This window comes from Mirounga leonina, unplaced genomic scaffold, assembly GCF_011800145.1.
Source record: "Mirounga leonina isolate KUSES-001 unplaced genomic scaffold, KU_Mleo_1.0 Mir_167, whole genome shotgun sequence".
NCBI classification, from domain to species: Eukaryota; Metazoa; Chordata; class Mammalia; order Carnivora; family Phocidae; genus Mirounga; species Mirounga leonina.
This window is the reverse complement of record NW_023270422.1, coordinates 104,841-125,020: the sequence shown is the minus strand read 5'-3', so window position 1 is coordinate 125,020 and position 20,180 is coordinate 104,841. Positions and strand designations below refer to the sequence as shown.

Genomic DNA, 20,180 nt, shown 5'->3' with positions numbered 1-20,180 from the left:
TGTCACTTCAAAATTGAAAAGCAAAAGAGTGGCATGGCCCATCCCTTAACATGGAATCAGCTAGCCAGTGGGAAAACTGCCTCCAGTTGACATGAGAAAACCTTCCTGCAACTGTCCACTAGCAGGAGCGTTTAAAGCTCTTGATCACTAGAAGTGTTTTAAATGCACATATTAGACCCAAACTGAGGCAACTGTCGCATAAAATGACATCATCTTGTTTTTATTAAAGATTTCTTTTTAAGATTTTATTTATTTATTTGACAGAGAGAGACAAAGTGAGAGAAGGAACATAAGCAGGGGGAGTGGGAGAGGAAGAAGCAGGCTTCCCGCCGAGCAGGGAGTCTGATGCGGGGCTGGATCCCAGGACCCTGGGATCATGACCCAAGCTGAAGGCAGATACTTAACGACTGAGCCACCCAGGTGCCCTAAAATGACATCATCTTTAAATCATATTTTTCCTATGATTTACAAATATAATAAATGGAAGATTCTCAGAAATGATTCTATTTCACTCATTTATGAGAAAAGTTATTAATGCCCATGAACAAACACAGACCCAAGTATTGGAAAGCCTCTTCACATCCCCACTCTCCGTGTGGTCTTCGAACTAACTGTGGAGACATGCCTGGTGCCCTGACACCCCACTGCTGATTTCCCCAAACTGCCCTCTTGCTCACGCCACTCCTCTGGCCAGACAGACAAAGCCAGGGATGATGGGAGGACAACTGACGAGGGTCTACTCTGACTCTTCAGAATGAAGTAATAAACACAATTAGTGCTTGATAAATAAACATTGTTTTGTCTGGGAAATCAGCTCACATCAGCATCTAAAAACGAAGAGCAACCCAGTTCAAATGCCAACCACCTGATGAACACGCCCCACATTTTCCACATTCCCTCATTCCAGTAAAATGACTGTGGGTCATGAGAAAGAGCACCTGCGATGTTGGGGATCAAATGAGAACCCAGCATCCCACATGAACATTCTTTCAGTAAAAAGATTAACCAATCTACACAAATAAACCACGAGGGAAAGTGCCCCGGGAGAGCTTAGGGTCTCTCCTTTCTCTGAGGCTCATCCTTAGGTCAGAAAGCAAACACTGCTGGAGCAACTGCTCAAAGGCAAGGCATTCTGTGTGCTTGTGTAACCATATATACATATCACTGGGTGCCTTTTCAATGCTGAGTAATTTTTGATTACTAGGGGGAAAAATGAAAACTGCTTATTTGGCTCATAATCATACCACTCAGTGTATGATGACTCTCACTTGAGTCAGAGAAATACCCAGAAAGTATACTCAGGAAACAGATACTACCATGTAGTATTTTCTAAGCATTTCTATTTCTTTGACTCTTGACTCTGCATTTGAAGACAAGTTACCTAAGTATATCACACCAATAACATGACTTACAGCATGTAAATCTGATAGACTCAAGTATCAATTGTAAACTTTGAAAACAGAAGTATTTTTTATTTATTCCCATAGCACAAACTTGATGCAATTAACATTCTAGTGAAGTGTAGAACAGAAATAAGTGCTCTGTCCCTACTTTGATTATTTTTTTTTAAAGATTTTACTTATTTGTTTGACAGAGGGAGACACAGCGAGAGAGGGAACACAAGCAGGGGGAGTAGGAGAGGGAGAAGCAGGCTTCCCGCTGAGCAGGGAGCCCGATGCAGGGCTCAATCCCAGGACCCTGGGATCATGACCTGAGCCAAAGGCAGACGCTTAACGGCTGAGCCACCCAGGCGCCCCTCTACTTTGATTATTTCTAATGACAAGCAATGTGAACACAGTGTCTGTTTCACTGCAATTCACAAGTTCTAGTCTAATTGCTTACACAGCAGGAGGTAACATGTTTCTGCCATGTATCCCACATTATCAAAGGTTCCCATCTGCCAAGAAAGGTGGTGTTGAGGAAAGAAAAGAAATAGCTGGGTCTTAAATCTCTGTGGCTTGCAAATCAAAGGCCGCTCACACAGCCTGGCTGCTTCTGACGTGGCCATGCCAGGGGGGCCATCCTCTGCCTCAAAGGCCAGCTGAGCACCCCCAGTGCCTGCGGATGACCCGCTGAGGAAACAGCTACAGAGGAGCCCACTCAGCTCTCGGGGGACAACTGGGTGAGGTACGATCCCAGCGATGGACACCCTGAGCCTGCCTGAATATGCAGGAAGCTGACAGAAAGCAGCTTTCCTTATCACTAACCGAACAGGGTGATTTCATGACCCACACAGGGTCATTATCAAAATTCTTGACCTGGAGTGGAATTACTGGTTTGTATTCACTGTCCTGAGGTAAACATTTACAGTATGGGAAATTCCTCACCAGGAGATCTGTAAATATGTTATGGCTCTTTCTCAAGGAGAAATAAAGATGATGAAACTTTCACTCATTCAACAAATATTTACTGAATGCTTGATAAGGGCAGGGATGTGCAGACATACATCTGCATCCTATAAGGCAGAGACAGGAGTGTTCTGAAATGCCACCGAGGGGTCCAATGAGACTCAAACTGCTGGTTGGAGCAGACACAGCAGTTTCAAGATTTATACTGCTAAGTCATCCAGGCTGTATTGGCAGAAATCAATGGAACAGAACAGAGAACCCAGAAAACAGACCTACACATGTATGTCCAACTGAGTTTTGACAAGGTGCAAAGTAATTCAATGGAGGAAAGACAGCCTTTTCAACAAATGGTGCTGGAGCAATTAGACATCCGTAGGTAAAAAAAAAAAAAAGGAAAAAAATGAACTTGACCTAAGTCTCATGCCTTACACAAAAATGAATTCAAAATGGACCATGGACAAGGATGCAGGGAAAGGAGAACCCTCTTATACGGTTGGTGGGAAAGCAAACTGGTGCAACCACTCTGGAAAACTATGGAGGTTCCTCAAAAAGTTAAAAATAGAGCTACCCTCCAGCAATCACATTACTGGGTATTTATCCAAAGGACACAAAAACACTGATTTGACAGGGCACATGTACCCAATGTTTATAGCAACATTATCAACCATAGCCAAACCATGGGAAGAGCCCAAATGTCCATTGACTGATGAATGGATAAAGAAGATATGGTGCAGGGGCGCCTGGGTGGCTCAGTCGGTTAAGCGACTGCCTTCGGCTCAGGTCATGATCCTGGAGTCCCGCATCGGGCTCCCTGCTCAGCGGGGAGTCTGCTTCTCCCTCTGACCCTCCTCCCTCTCGTGCTCTCTGTCTCTCATTCTCTGTCGCAAATAAATAAATAAAATCTAAAAAAAAAAAAAAAAAAGAAGATATGGTGTATATATACGATGGGATATTACTCAACCATCAAAAAGAATGAAATCTTACCATTTGCAATGATGTGGATGGAACTAGGGGATATTATGCTAGGCGAAAAAGTCAGAGAAAGACAAATACCATATGATTTCACTCATATGTGGAATTTAACAAAGAAGACAGATGAACATATGGGAAGGGGGAAAGTAAAAAAGGAGAGAGGGAAACAAACCATAAGGGACTCTTAACTACAGAGAACAAACTGGGAGGATTGCTGGAGGGGGGCTGGATAGGGGATGGGTTAAATGGGTGATGGGTATTAAGGAGGGCACTTGTGATCAGCACTGGGTGTTATATGTAAGGGATGAATCACTGAATTCTATTTGTATATTAACTAGAATTATTAAAAAAAAAATGGACCATGGATTTAAATGTAAAACAAAACATTTTTAAAAATAGAAGAAAATATTCAGAATCTAGGGCTAAGCAAAGAGCATACCATAAAAGGAAACATTTATAAATTGAACTTCATCAAAATTAAAAACATTTGCCAAGAGGGAGAAAGACCCCACTGAAAGGATAAGAGACAGGCTTGGAGTGAGAGAAAATATTTGCAAACAATATATTCAACAAAGGACTAGTATCTAGAATACAGAACAAACTCTGAAAACTCAACAGTAGTTTAAAAAAAACAAACAAGCAATCCAGTTAGAAAATGGGCAAAAAACATAAAGAGACGTTTCACCAAAGAGGAAATACACATGGCAAATATCACAGGAAAATATGTCCAACATCATTAGCCATTAGGGAAATGCAAATGAAAGCCACAATGAGGGGTGTCTGGCTGGCTGTCAATGGAGCGTGTGACTCTTGATCTCGGAGTTGTAAGTTCGAGCCCCCTGCTGGGTAGAGAGAACTTAAAAATAAAATCTTAAAAATAATAATAATAAAATAAAACCACAATGAGATATCACTTATCAGAATAAGTAAAATAAAAAAACAGTGACAACACCAAATGCTGGTGAGGATGCTGAGAAACTGGAGCACTCTCTCATTGCTGGTAGCAATGTTAAATGGTATAGCCACTCTGGAAAACAGTCTGGCACTTTCTTTAAAAAATTAGATATGCAACTACTATACTACCCAGGAAATGACATCCCAGGCATTTATCCCAGAGAAATGAAGCCTTATGTTCCCACAAAAACCTGTACACCAATGTTCACAGCAACTCTATTTGTAAAAGCCCCAAACTGGAAACAACCTGAATGTCCTGCATCTAACGAGTAGGTGAATGACTAAACACTGTGGCACACGTGTGCCTTGGAACACTACTCAGCAGGAAAAGGACACCAACTATGGATATGCACAACCACCTGGATGAATCTCTGGAGAATGCTAAAGAGTGAAAAAAGTCAATGATTCCATTCATATAACAGTTTTGGAATGACAAAATTATCAAAACGGAGAACATTGCTGGGGATGAGTATGGAGTGGGTACAGGAGGGAAGTGGGTGTGGCCATAAAAGGTCACCGTGAGGGATCCTTGTGGTGATGGATTGTTCCACAGCTTGACTGAATCAATGTGGCTATCCTAGTTCTGGTACCATACTAGAGTTTATCCCTGGGGGAAACGGTACATGAGACCTCCCGTATTATTTCTTACAACTGCCTCCAAGTTTACAAGTATCTCAAAACAAAAAGTTTAATTAAAAATAAAAAATACCATACTAAAAATACTATACTAAGAAGTATATAGGGTGTGCTTCTGATTTCATATGAAAAATGAGCTGTATCTCTGGGACGTTAGCATGATGGAAACTTTTTCCCTCTACTTTTTGACCATTCTCTAGCAACCATGTAATGGTTTAATCATATGAAAATGTTTGTTCAGAGGTCAGAAAAGTGTTATAGAAGGCTTCAAGGAGGAGGTGGCATTTCTGGGAGAATCTTTAAGAATGGGCAACGTTTCACAGGCATCTTGGAACAATCCTGGGGAAAGAACGGCAGGAACCACGGGGCAGGATGGAAGGAGAGGGCCATGGGAGGCCCCCATGGCAGTGAGTGGTAAGACAGGCTGAGAGGCCTGCACTCACTCTCTTCAAAGGTAAATTCTGCTCTCCTTCCTATAATTTTCTCGGTAGAGATGAAAGAAGCAGCTTAATAAATACTTCTAAAAGTAGAAATTAATTTTATATGAAAGCGTTAATGGGTCAAAGAAAGACACAGGTGCCCTTCCTCACCAACCCATTGGAGCAGGGAACCTAGGACTGCTCTCTCTTCCAGCAGCTTCCCCTGAACACCACAGTCAAGCTGGCCCCACAAGTGCTTACCTCCTGCCCTGACCTGGGAACCCGCCTCTTCCTCCTGGGCCTACAGAGAAGGGAGGAGGTAGGGCTAGAGTTAAGGTCCTAAGGAAAGAAGGAGTGGAGGAGGGTTTCTGGGAGTCAGGAGACCCGGGGTAGCCGCCATTCACAACCTACCCAGACCTTGGTTTCCTCGTGTAGGTAATGGGGAGGTCGGCTAACTCATCTCCAGGATTCTTCTGGCTCTGACGCTCAGTCGGCCTGAGGTCCCCAGGCCTGGGTCTGGCCATGCATGCCAGATCCCAGGAGAGCCACCAAACTCAGTTACTCCTTCTGAAGTCCTGCCTGTGTCCTCACCACTGTTTTCTTTCTTTTCCAACATAACAGCCACACTATGTGCAAGTAACATAGCCCTTTGACAACAAAACTTAACAAAATAGCATAACCCAAGAAACGAAAGCATTTCAAAAACTCGAACCTGGGCAAGCCCCACATCCGTCTTGGAGCCTCCACCACAGCTCACCACGAAGAAGTAAATGCGCCTGCCCAGAGAGTGCACGAGACAGTGCCCATGGAAGAGAGCATGCGGACCACTGTGAAGTGGGTCACAGCACTTTTACCTGCCTTCTAGAAGACCTTTGTATGATTCTGATTTTGACAAGAAATCACTCCAAGGACACCCATTCTGAGTGACCAGAACAGATTGTGATGGGCTCTCCTTGTGCCTTTCTGGTAACAGCGTGAAATTAGCCATTAGTACTATTTATCGTTGTTTAACTGAACACACATCCCCTTTCTTCCCAGACACCCAAACCGTTCCAATTACAGCTTAAGCATTCAAAATTATTTATGCCAAATCTTCCTATAGTTGTTGCCCTCTTCCTAATCCTCCCCAGCCTGTGAAATCTGGATTTTCTGGCCTGGTATTTATTCCCTCGGTTGAGGAGGCTCTACTCTAATCCCATCCCTGCCTCCTGGTCTGATGAGAGCCTACAAAAGGCCATTTCCCTCCAGACTCCTGTGCAGACACAGATACATACGTGTGTGTATGTGCGCGCACACACACACACACACACCCCAGACTCTACTTGTGTTTTAGTGCTTTGGAAGAAGACGTAACCAGACACCCTGATTCTTCCTGCTCTCATCCCATTTCACCTCATTATTAACTCAGCAGGCCAGCTAACTGGGATATCATTCAGGGCACTGCATTTCTCCCCACTTCCTGCTCTCTAGCTAGAGTCACCCTGCCCCCCTAACTCATGAGACCAGCAAATGGAACCAGATGCTACTTATCCCTCCCAAGGTATCTTGGAGAGCCTGCCAAGCTAACACAAAGAATGCCTGCCTGTACTCTGCAGGCCCTGCCAGCCCGCAGTCCACCACTGACTGGACCAGGAGCGAGGCCCTGACTGACTGCACAGCAGCTGCCAACAACCTGGTCGGGGTCCAAGGAGATGCCCTGGCATGGGGCCTCTGCCCAAAGATGCTTTACACTGGCTCACTCAAGCATATCTTTTTCTTATAAGGAGGACCATAAAGTCTGGGAACACAGATAATGTTTTATTAAATGATAGCATAATAGCAATAAACCATTTATTATGTTTGTACACCTATGCTTCCAGATTTTATGGCCTTCTGAGAGTTTGAATGCAATGAATGACAGAGAGAAAAGTCCTCACCCACTGGTTGAGAAAAAAGCAGAAAGACTATCTTAGTCTGTTCAGGCTGCTAGAACTCAAATACTTTGGACTGGGTGGTTTCAAGGACAAACATTTATTTCTCAGTTCTGAAGGCTGGGAAACCTAAGATCACAGTGCTGGCAGATTGGGTGTCTAGTGAGAAGCCACTTGCTGGTTCATCAAGGGCCATCTTTTCACTGTGTCCTTACCTGGTGGAAGGGGCAAGGGAGCTCTGGGGTCTCTTTGAAAAGGGCACTAATCCCATCCACAAGGGCTCCACCTTCATAATCCAATCACTTCCCAAAGGATCCACCTCCTCATTCCATCCTAGTGGGAATTAGGATTTAACAAATGAATTGGCAGGGGGTTGGGGATATAAACATTCAGTCTCTAGCAAATACCTACAGAGAATATAGGCAAGTAGAAGCCATGACGTAACAGAATCCGTGAGTTTAAAAAAAGCCCTGGGGCAAATGGGAACTGGTGCGTAGCAGGGTAGAAGGAAATGAACAGAGAGAGGCGGGGACATAAGTGCTGAGTCATGAAATGGAAGACCACTGGGGTTACTCATGGCACTCTAGAGCACTACTAGAAAGCTTCCGCTGAACTCTGAAGGGTTACATCCTGTTTTGGCAACACAGCACACTGAGCTATCTTGAGCCTTCCCCCAACAAACAGCTAGAAATGCTAAAGAAACCACAAAAAGCAGAAATTTATACACAGCTGACTGACGCATTCACAAAAGGAAAATTCCCTAGTATCAGAAATGCATAAGGGATTAAGGGGCTAGAGGGCAGCAGGGACTGGTAGAAGTTCTCTTACCCAGAAATAGGCACTCTAGTCAGGGGCATGAGAAGAATCTTCGATAAATGCACCCAGACAACACACTAAAGGATGCACTGAAAGTAAACTAAAAATCACTTGGAAAGGGGGAGAGTAATAACCTTCTGCTCAGAATACTGGGTGGTGACCAAAAAAAAAAAAAAAATCTCCTTTGAAGTATAAAAATATTTAGATGTATGCCACATACAAGTTTGATATCCCATTGACACACCCCCTTTGGCACACAACTCCATGAGCCCAAAATTAACAAGTGTATTTATTTGGACCAATACTACTATTGCAGCATTTGGAAAAGACCAACGCAAAATCTCACTAAGAAGACATTTCAACAAAACTTCATGGAATTCCCACTAAGAAATGAGTTCTTCTTAGAGCTCATAAAAAAATCCACCTTAGGTGAGAGACAGCAGATCTAAAAAACAGAGGGATTGGTAACACCTAAGAACTCAAGAAAATGGAACAAACTGAAAGAGGCTATGATTTTTCAATGTTTCAAAATTTAAGGAAGAAATATCATAAGCAAAAAAGAAACTTATGAAACAGAACAAGCAAATTTTTAAAAATTCATTTCACTGAAATGAAAACTTAGTGGATGAATAAAACAGTAATTCTTTTGTAGAGAAGAGAATTTATAACTTGGACAAGAAATGAAGTAATTATTCAAAATAAAGCCCAGTGGGGCACCTGTGTGGCTCAGTCAGTTGAACATCCAACTCTTGGTTTCTGCTTAGGTCATGATCTCATACCCTGGGATTGAGCCCTATCTTGGACTCCGCTCAGTGGGAGGTCTGCTTGAAATTTCTCCCTCTGCCTGCACCCCACTCCCTCATGTGCACAAGCATGCATGCACATGCACGCGTTTTCTCTCTCTGTCTCTGTAAAATAAATAAATAAATCTTTAAAAATATATATATAGCACAGAGATAAGATTAAAAAAAAAAAGGACAGTTAGACAAGATGGTGGCTGGAATAAGAATGGCCAACAGAAGTTCCTACATAAGACTAACAGGAATTCTAGAAATGATACAGAAAATGGGGGAAGAAACACTAGTTAAAGACATAATTTCAGGGGCGCCTGGGTGGCTCAGTTGGTTAAGTGACTGCCTTCGGCTCAGGTCATGATCCTGGAGTCCCTGGATCGAGTCCCGCATCGGGCTCCCTGCTCGGCAGGGAGTCTGCTTCTCCCTCTGACCCTCCCCCCCTCTCATGTGCTCTCTCTCATTCTCTCTCTCTCAAATAAATAAATAAAATCTTTAAAAAAAAAAGACATAATTTCATTACTGAACATTATTCAAAGAGTGAGAATTTTCCAGATGTCATGAAAGACATAAACAGATTGACAATGAGTGTTGCCTAAAATATAAAAATAAATCTAGATACACCTGGTTGAAACTACAGAATACCAAACACAAAAGAAAAGCATAAAAGTAAACAGGAAGTAAAGACAGATCATCTACAAAAATGAGAATTATCTGACAGCAGACCTCTTGATAGCAAAATAGAAACAGAAGATAATAAAAAATATTATCTTTGAAGTGTTAGGATCCTATGCCCAACTAAATATCTTTCAAGACTGAGGATGACATAACAGCATTTTTAAGAATACCATTTACTGAAAGAAAACACTCAAGGGTATGTTAATAGATCAGCAAGAAGAAAACTGAACTCAGAAGGAAGGAGTAACACTAAAAAGCAACGATAACATTAGAAAATATGTAAATGCATCTAAATAAGCATTAACTGTTAAATTAGCCAACTTTTGGGGGGGATGGTTTTAAAAAGATAAAACTAAAATGATACTACATAATAAGAGTATGAAACACAGGAGCTGATTGGAGTTGAAGCTTTCTAAGATGCTTATATTACTAAGGAGAAGAATGGGGATAATGATTAGTTTTAGACATTAAGTCAAACAGGCATGTTAAATATGTAAGAGTAATTTTTAAAACAGTAATACAAATTCCTAATGAAGCAAAAGAATATGAGATTTGAAAATTCAATCAAAGAGAAATCAACATTAAAAAATAGAAAAAAGAAATGAAGAAAAGGCATGGAATTTACAAACATAAGATACAGTGATAGAAATAAATTCAAACACATCATAATCCATAACAAATCCATAATAAATATAAATGGATTAAATTCACAAGTTTTTTTAAAAAAAGGTATTATCAGATTCCATTTTAAAAAAGATAGCTATAGACCAGTCACAAGAAATACACCTAAAATATAATGACATAGAAAAATGAAAACTAATGGAAGCACAGAAAAGCTATACCAGGCAAATTAAAAAAAAAAAAAAGAATACGTTAGAATAATCATTCTAACATCATTATCAAATGATAAAGGGAACAATTCATCATCAAAAAAGTTCTAAAAAACAGTTCTAAATCTGTATGCATTTATATTCAAAATATATAAGCAAAATTTGACAGATTACAAGAGAATATAAATACAAAATTATAACAGGTGATATTAACATACCTTTATCCTAAATAGATATATTTAGGAGACAAAACAAAACTATAAAGGATATAAAAAACTTGAACAACACAATTAACAAATGATCTAAAAAATCTTTTTCCAAATTGCAGCAATATACCAATGGACTGTAAATCAAACATATAACTACCATTTAAAAAACAGAACAGGGGGCACCTGGGTGGCCTGGTCATTAAGCGTCTGCCTTAGGCTCAGGTCATGATCCCAGGGTTCTAGGATCAAGCCCCACTTTGGGCTCCCTGTTCTGCAGGAAGCCTGTTCTCCCTCTCCTACTCCCCCTGCTTGTGGTCCCTCTCTCGCTGTGTCGCTCTCTGTCAAAAAAATAAATAAAATCTTTAAAAATAAATAAATTAAATAAATAAACAGAACTGAATAGAATTGAAAATATCAAAATGCATCCCATATGGCAAAGATAGGCATTATTTTGTGAAACCTTTATGTTTGTATTTTGAGTGATGATACAAAATGTACTGCTTGCTGTGAGTTAAAGTTTGAAAGTCTTCAATCTAATGGATTTAAAGTCTTCACCCCAAAACTGGAGCATATGCTTTCCTCTCAAGCACTCAGGAAATATTTACAAAATCTGAACCATTTACTAGCCACGGAAGTCTCAACCAAACCCAGAGAATCAATATCACATCCTGAATGGTGCTGAAAGATGGCCCACAAGAGCTATCTGGCTGCTAATTGGTTCCCTGTGGCTTCATTCAACATTCCCTATTAGGGTGGATGGGTAAAAGGGGTAAGGGCAATCAAAAGATACAAACTTCCAGTTATAATAAAATAAATAAGTCATGGGATATAATGTACAGCATAATGACCATAGTTAACAATACTGTACTGCATATTTGAAAGTTGGTAAGAGAGTAGATCTCAGAAGTTCTCATCACAAGAAAAAAAATTTTTGGACCCATGTGTTTAACGAGGAATGTTAACCAGTTATTGTAGTGATCATTTTGCAATATATACAAATATTGAACCATTACACCTGAAACTAATATAATGTTATATGTCAATTATACCTCAATAAGAAAAAAAGAAAAAAAAAAAAGCCCAGTTCCCTGGAATGATCTAGAACATGTCTCTGTCCCTTGCAAGTGCCAACTAACTTGGCCAGTTATTATAGTGTCTAACATGTATAAGTACTCAAAAATTTGGGTAGAATGAAAAACTCCTCAGTGGAAGCAATCTTTAAGAAGCTGAAACTAAGCTAAGATTAACCATTTTCAACCTGACGAGATATTTCATCACAGAGTTGAGTACTAGAAGAAATATATCCCTCAGAAGGCAAAAACATTTTGAACTTGCATGAGTGGCAGGGTGTATGGGTGTTGGGTGCAAGGACCATAGGCAAATAGGCACAAGGAAGCAGGCAGGCAAGCTAGCTAGCCAGAAGGGACAATTCCAGATAGTTTCATATTGCCAACCCTCTTGAATCGTCTTATCGGTCAATGGAGACAGTGACTTTTCTAAGACCCACTCGGTTCAAAGGGGACCAGAGGGCACAGATTCTTCTCATCTTGCTCTGCTGCCTTTTATTTCACTCCAGGGTCTGCAGCGGTGGGGTGGGAAACCCAGCTGGGAGACAGGGATGGTCCCCGGCAGGAAGGGTCCTCTATGTCACGCTAGAGAGTTAGACAATTGGGAGCCAGGGCAAGTTCATGTGTTTAAGCAGAGAGTCCCATTGTCAGCGTTGGGGGAGTGTCGAAGATAAAACAGAGAAGGGAAGGACCAGAAGTAGCACCTGTCTTTAATGGGTTGACGGCATAGAGTCAGCTCTCAAATATTCACTTGAGAGAAGACTGGTCAAAGTACGGGTAGAAGAGAGAATCTAAAAATGTTTATTTGAGGTGAAAACCAACCATCTTAAAGTGTGCAACACAGAGGCATTTAGTACATTCACAGGGTTGTGCAGCCATCACCTCTATCTGGTTTAACACATTTTCGTCACCCCAGAAGCAGACCCCATACTCATTAAGCAGTCCTCTCTCTTCTCCCCAGCCCCTGGAAACCACTGATCTGTTTTCTGTCTGTGGATTTACCTATTCCGAATTACTTCGATAAATGGAATTGTGCTATATGTCCAGCTTCTTTTCCTTGGTCTATTTTCGTGGTCCATCCATGGTACAGCATATATCAGTGAGAGAGAAATGAAATCTTGCCATTTGCATCAATGTGAATGGAACTAAAGCATATGATGCTAAGTGAAATAAGTCAATCAGAGAAAGACGATTATCATATGAGCTCACTGATATGTGTGGAAATCAAGAAACAAAGCAGAGGATCATAGGGGAAGGGAGGAAAAAATAAAACAAGATGAAATCAGAGAGGGAGACAAACCATCAGAGACTCTTAATCATAGGAAACAAACTGAGGGTTGCTGGAAGGGAGGAGGATGGAGGGATGGAGTAACTGGGTGATGGGCATTAAGGAGGGCATGTGATGGAATGAGCACTGGGTATTATATAAGACTGATAAGTCACAGACCTGTACCTCTGAAACCAATAATATATTATATGTTAGTTAATTGAATTTAAATTTAAAAATGTTTAAAAAAATCATGTTTTCAGGGGTGCCTAGGAGGCTCAGTTGGTTAAGCGTCTGCCTTTGGCTTAGGTCATGATTTCAGGGTCTTGGGATCCAGCCTGGCATGGGGCTCCATACTCGGTGGGGAACCTGTTTCTCCCTGTGACCCTCCCCCTGACTTGTGTTCTCTCTCTTGCTCTGCTCTCTCTTTCAAATAAATAAATAAATAATCTTTAAAAAAAGAAAAAAAGAAAATTCCTAAGACTGCAAAAGCAGAAGACCAGAATCTGAAGGCAATCTCAGTATGAACAGCAGTAAGAGAGGTCAGGGTAACCACCATTGCTCGAGCCTGAGGGACTAGCAGGACCGTAGCATTGTGAAAACAAATAGGAAAGACAGAGAAGATTCAGGTGGGGCCAACGGTGACAAGTCTGTTTCTGGACTCTCTGAGTTCGAAGTGCTATGGGAAATCCATCTTGGAGAAGTCCACCAGGCAGCTGCATAGTCTGCAGCTCTGGAGAGAAGCCCCTGCAACAGCCACAGGGCTGAAGAGGCACGGAGATGCACTGTTTTACCGTCCTCCAAGGCTCAGGGGGCCACAGTCGTCTGCAACTACTTCTGTCATTCAGAGACACACGAACTCTCCTTGCCTTTTCCGGAATGTGACTCATCCGATTACAAAACTTCAGAGGTGAACAATAACGAGCTGGATTCAAGATAGAGCAAATATCATCCTCACCCTAGAGCAAAGCTCACAGCACGTTCCGTTCTGGCTTCAGTAAAAAGAATCCATTCACGGAGCCCACAGCCGGCACTTACCAATAAGTATCTCCTCTACCACCTTTGAACCTTGGATCACCTGGTTGCATCGTTCTCTGCTTCCAGCACAGTCCAGAGTATCTACCTTCTGCAGACTCCTGTCAGTTTTATGATTCATTTAGAATCATGAAGTTTGGCGCAAATATGTAGCCGCCCTAGTCTTACTGCAACTCTCCAGGTAAAATACTGATTGTAGCCCAGCTGAGTAATCCCTGTGAGTGATTCTAACCCATAAAGGCAGGGAGAGGCTGACCCTGCCACCGCCTCTGTGTACATCCAACCTCAGCCAACATCACAGTTCTCTGAAGATCCTTGCCTCACCTCTGCCTGGCATTGAATGTCAGTAATCATTTCCCTCCCTGAGGAGCTATTTGTGACCTGATGCCAAGTCCTACACAAATTCAGTTCCACGGGGGCAAGACAAACTTTGTTTGCTTTGAATATATTTATTTACTTACTTATGTGTATATATAATTTAAATATTTATACGTAGGCATATACACATATAACATTTATAAAATATACTCCTAAGATGTTTTCTGTACCCTCAAGGTCAGGCTCAAACTGGAAATTCTGAGAAAAGAAACCATATGGCAAACCTTCTAGCAAACTTAGATCAAAGGAGAAAGAAGGAAGTAAAGAACTAGCAACCCCAAATGCAGAGGTAAGAGACCCACAAGGCGAGGAGAAATCCCCCCAGTCCCCAAGGTGAGTACACACGTAAGTTAAGGAGCAAGGGTTACCCATGATGAAAGAACGTGCTGTGAAGCTCACCAAGTCCTCAGGCAAGCTGTGGTCACCACAGCTCCACATTCTCGCCCTTCATTCACTCCCTCACCCTGCACGTCCCTGACGACGCCTAAGTGCCAGGCACTGTTCTAGGCATAGAGACCCCATAGTGAACTACACAGACACACCCTCTTCCCACAGAGCTCAGGTCCTAGAGGCACATTAGTGAAGACGACAAAGAAATAAAACCCGTGGCAATTTCAGACAAGTGCTGACAATACACAAGTAATTCACCAAAATCCAAAGCATGTCAGATGGGAAGGTAGATAGGGATGGCCAGGGTGGAGGCAGGGACAACTTGAATGTGTAAGTGTGGGGGAGCCAGGAGGCTGAGGTGAGATATCAGCAGGGACCTGAAGGCGAGGGACTGAGCCCTAGGGCTGTGGATCTCTGGAAAAAGAATGTCGGAGCCCCCCAACCTCAAGAACATCATGGCACCTGAGTGGCTGTGAGGGGGCAGGGGTGGAAGCAGAGAGGTAGCCACACCAGCTCCTTTGCTGTGATTTTTTTGTTTTGCCAGCCATGTGTCAAATTGAGTTGTAAACATCTTGGGAGCAGAGCCTGTGCTGCCATGTTCACATCTGTATCCCCAGGGCATGGTACGGAGCCTGAATTAAGTGTGGGCAGGCGCATGGCTGGATGGATGAGGAGTAACTAAGTGAATCGGGAAACTTGGCCAAAGGGAAAATGCACTAAGTGAGGCCGTTAGCAGGTAATAATGCTGGCTTTAGCCATCACCATAAAGGCCTAACCAATAGCTTTTACCTCCATCAATATGCAGGATATTTTCCAAGAAAATATACAGCTTTAATCTTATAATGGAAGTCAATAACAAAACAGCTTTTGCATTACTGTATGCAAAGGGAAATATATATATTTATATTTATATATATATATATATTCATTTTCTAGACGCTTTGCTAGAATACATTCACTCCCTCAAATAAAAAGAAAAGCCCTATATTTAAACCATAGTGCCTGAATAATAGATATAGGTGGCTTATTATTTGTTTACAAGCTTTAATAGACAACCATAACACATTTTCCAGCTCATAGGAAGAGGAAACTCAAGGAAAAAGCTACTGCTTAATTTTGTATTCTAGTAATAATATTCTCCACTTGGACCCATAAAAGGAATTAATGGCCAGCTCATCTGAATGGAAATGATAAAAAAGTAGTTTTAGGTCACAGTTCACCAAGCCTTTTCTGTAGAGGGTCAGACAGCAAATATTTTAGGCTTTGCAAGCAACATATAGTTGTTGTCACATAATCTTCTTTGCTTTTTTAGGTTTATTTTTGTGTGGTTGTTGTTGTTTTATAATGCTACGAAAAATGTAAAAACCATTCTTACTTTCTGGGCCCTACAAATAAATCATAGTTCACCAAATGGGATGCCTGGAGTCCCAAGGTCCTAACAATTAAACCCAAGAAAGAAATCCGCATATATCTTGGGATTACCTCTCTCAGTCTCTCCAGCTCATTCTGGAGGGCTTGTTTGGATACTTCCACTTCAATCATCTGCTGGCGGAGACTTTCGTTTTCATCCTCAGCTTTAGCACGCTTTTCCTCCACGGTTTCAAGTTCATGATGCAATCTGACAGATACATCTTTGGCTACCTATATCAACCAACAGAGATAGTCATCAGGACGTAAAGCTTTCTGTGTGCTAAGGGCACAAACAACTTCAGAGGCAGAATCATTAAGTGATAGGATATCACAGTAAAGGGCAAAGACCCTGGCAATATTAACAAGCCTATCTTTAAAGGAGGAGGTATCAGTTTCAAACATGAAATCCACATTATGAGCGAGGATATGACCTTTATCTGGATTAAAAGGCTACTGTGGATAGCTCTACCTCATTATAGAGTATCACCAAGAATGCCAATTCTGCTCACACACATGCTTTAATGGTAAATTAGAAATAACAATAACTAATAATCAAACATTTCTGTTCCCTAAGGCAATACTAAAACTACCTGCAAAAAAAACACAAAAAAAACCAAAATAATCCTGTAAAATAAGGAAGGTAGTCAAGTTTTAAATTGTCTACTGTGGTAAAATATCTGAATGCTAAAAGCAGTTAAACATTTTTACCTTCTAAAGGGAAAAAGGAAAGAGATTTTGCAAGAGAAATATAAATCACCCTTACATCCCACTGAATGACATTTTGTTAGTGGTTTATAAATTTGATAGAATTACAAAGATTCTTTTCCTGTTATCATAATGAAAGGCGAAATGAGATTTCATAAGTACTCCCATAATAAGGAGGACTTTATGCATAATTCATCTCTTGATAAATGATTTGATAATCAGGGTATGAAGAGAAGCCATGCTACCCATGGAGAGATCAAATGGTATAATGTCTGGAATTTCTTCACCTCATTCCCACCTCTGCCAATGGTTTTCAAAAACACCTTAGACAATTAGCTTTAGACAGTTAGTTATGATCCTATTTCTCCTTCAGTTAAATCAAAACACCATCCTTGGGTTATGGTCATTTCAGGTGTTCTGCATTCTAGAAACTTAAGTAACAATAAAAACATTAAGTGATTATAGTCAACCTTTATGAGTGATCTTTGACTATCATTGAATTGATAATCAATAGATTTTTTAAAATATTCCAGGTCTTTAGAAGACGTTTCTGTACAATTCTACACAACTGTCAGAACAAGTGGCAGATATTTTTTTAAATTTATTTATTATTTTTTTATTTTTTTAAAGATTTTATTTATTTGAGATAGAGAGCAAGAGAGAGAGAGCACGAGCAGGGGCAGGCACAGAGGCAGAGGGAGAAGCAGGCTCCCCACTGAGCAAGGAGCCCGATGCAGGACTTGATCCCAGGACCCTGAGATCATGACCTGAGCCGAAGACAGACGCTTACCCGAGTGAGCCACCCAGATGCCCCAATTCTCTCTCTTTTTTAAATTGTAGATTCCTTACTACGATTTCTTTTCTTTTCCTTAGGTTTTAAGATTCCAGTTCATACGACAGGTTTAAATCTTGGGCTGTCAAAGCCATATGACTACACATAACCTATACACCATAAGGTGAATGAAGAACGTGTATGCTGAAATCTGTTGAGAAAGAGAGAACTACTAGTAGAATGGCAGGACCGTTGATAAGTGGGTCCGAAGGGCTGCTGGCCTCAGCCCTGCGATCCTGCCCCCCCCACCCTGCAGCCCCTCTGGGAATGAGAACTCCATCAGCCCTGCTCACTCACCTTTAAGTCCTGCTCCAGACTCCGGATGAGCTCGCCATCTACCTGACCAGTCTCAGCCACTTTCAGGCTCTTCTGCTCGGCTTTCCTGAGGCGGTACTGCAGGATTCGGCAGTTTTTATGAGCGCGGTCCAGCTCTCGCCGAAGCTCCTGCAGCTGGTAAACGTCTTCCTCTAAGTAACTGTCTCTCATCTCCTCCATTTCAGCACGGAGTTCATCCAGTTCATCCTACACAAGCCAGATGGAGCAGACTTATAAGCCAGACCAACCGGAACAAGGATAGGTCCACCCCAGCTCTGCAATACTGGACGTTAACTACCTGTGCACTTATCCCGTGGCTGATGGGCACACCTGTGTCACAGGACACAGGGACCTCTGGAAAGGGTCACACGAGACAATATCCTCAGATGTCTGCTCAAATCTCATGGATCCAGAAACTCAAAACCAGGAGGGATTATTCACTACAGCCTGCCAGCATTTATTCTATTCCCAATATTTTCTTACATAATCAGAATCACAAATAAAATCAGCTCTGCAGATAACTGAACCTTTAGATTTAAACCAAACACTGACCTAAATCTTATCTCCAGGGCACTGTCTCGGGACTAAGAGGAGTTGCACAGGAGTCGCCCTGCCTTCAAAGGACATTAACTTTAATGGGATCATAACTGAACCACCCTGGAATTGTGACACACCTGCAAATGTCCCTAAAACTCGGTTCCACCATACAAGTCTCAGCACTGACTATGTGACTCACGATTCCAAAGATATAACTTTTGCATTATGTCAAATCCACATTGGGTTTGGTTTTTTTCCATTCACTTGGCCTTCATTTCCCATCTCCACTTTACTCTGGCGTCAGCATGAAGACACTGTGGGTACAGGAAAAACCCAGGAGTTGTCCTTGCTCCCCCTTCTCCTCTCCCATTCCACATCCAAACCAGTGCTGTCAGCCCAAGAGCAACATACATGCGGGGCACTCTCTACCCAGTGGCTGCACACTACAGCTAGTCCCTGCCTTCATCTGTCCCGAGGGAGCAGGTGCACATACACGCAAGTTGTGCGGGGCTCCCTGCTTCCCTTTCAGCCAGTTCTCCACCCAGAGTTATCCTTTACTATGGAACTCAGACCACGCCCCTCAGACCTTCCAGGGCCCTGAGAAAATTCTTCAAAGTCTTCCCCAGGGCCTATGAGCTGCCCCCTTCTTCCTTGCCACACTGCTAGTCTCACGGGATCTGGATTGCTGAAGGCCCTTCCACCTGTTCTACCCTCTCCTTAAAATGTTCCTCTCCAACTTTTACAGAACTCATTGTCACATCATCTGGAAGGCACACACACAGCACCTTTCCTGACCACCCATCCTCCCAACCACACCGTCTCTAATTCTTCCTGCCCTGCTCTGTTTTCTTCCCACCTCTTATCACCAGCTACTAGTTAATTGTGCTTCTTCCTATTCTTGTCTGTCGCCCATACTGAAATGTGAGTAGCAGCTTCCCTGCATTCACAGCGCCCAGCAGGCCCTCAATAAGTATTGGTGGGATGAACACACAGGAACATTGGTCAATCCCAACAAAGACCAAATTGTAAGGACGACCAAAATCAAACACAAATGCACCTTTGTTTTGTTCCAGTCTTGTAACCTAATTACAAAGAATTATTCCCAAACCCACAGATGTAGCTGCAATATGCGAGACAGAAATTCTATTGAAATATTACAAAAGATTTTAACAAGGAGTAATTTGGAAGGTGGAAGATTAAGAAAAGCATTCTAGTCATTTTCTTGATTAGTTTAATCACTGATGGTTTAAATGTCTCCAGACTAGGATACATTCAGTCATTCCTTTTTGTTTTGTTCAATTAACAGTGAGGGTCAAGGAAAAAACTCTCCACGATGTGGACACCCTAAGTTGTCAGCTCTCCTCCTGCTACTCAGTTTGTTCCTGATTCTCTCCACTCTCACTAATCCTGCATTTGTTCTTAAAAGCAGGGATTTACTTATAATAAACAAGGACAGCTTCTCAACATCAAAGCCTCAGGTAGATAAGAAATTGACCAGAAGGCAATCTCCTGAAGAGTAATTTAACCTGGAAAAGTTTAAGTGTAACAAATAAATCTTCCACCTTCAGATTTTGTACTCTTTATGGAAAAGTACAAATTGGCACAGACAGGGTAAAGACAGTTGCCCAGCCAACCTCAACCATATGCAGTGGTCCACTGGAAAGAGCACAGATGTAGCATC

General features: G+C 41.8%; 1 protein-coding gene across 2 annotated transcripts in view; it reads right to left on the bottom strand.

Annotated features, from left to right (window-relative positions):
• Positions 1-20,180, bottom strand: part of MTCL1 (microtubule crosslinking factor 1) — a 120,869-nt gene that overhangs the window by 92,396 nt on the left and 8,293 nt on the right. For both annotated transcript variants that reach the window (XM_035013792.1, XM_035013791.1), the window contains exons 2-3: positions 17,945-18,169; positions 16,183-16,341 (exon numbers count right to left, since the gene is read on the bottom strand). In XM_035013792.1, coding sequence (XP_034869683.1) covers positions 16,183-16,341; positions 17,945-18,169 — 384 coding nt within the window. The remainder of the gene's footprint in view (positions 1-16,182; positions 16,342-17,944; positions 18,170-20,180) is intronic.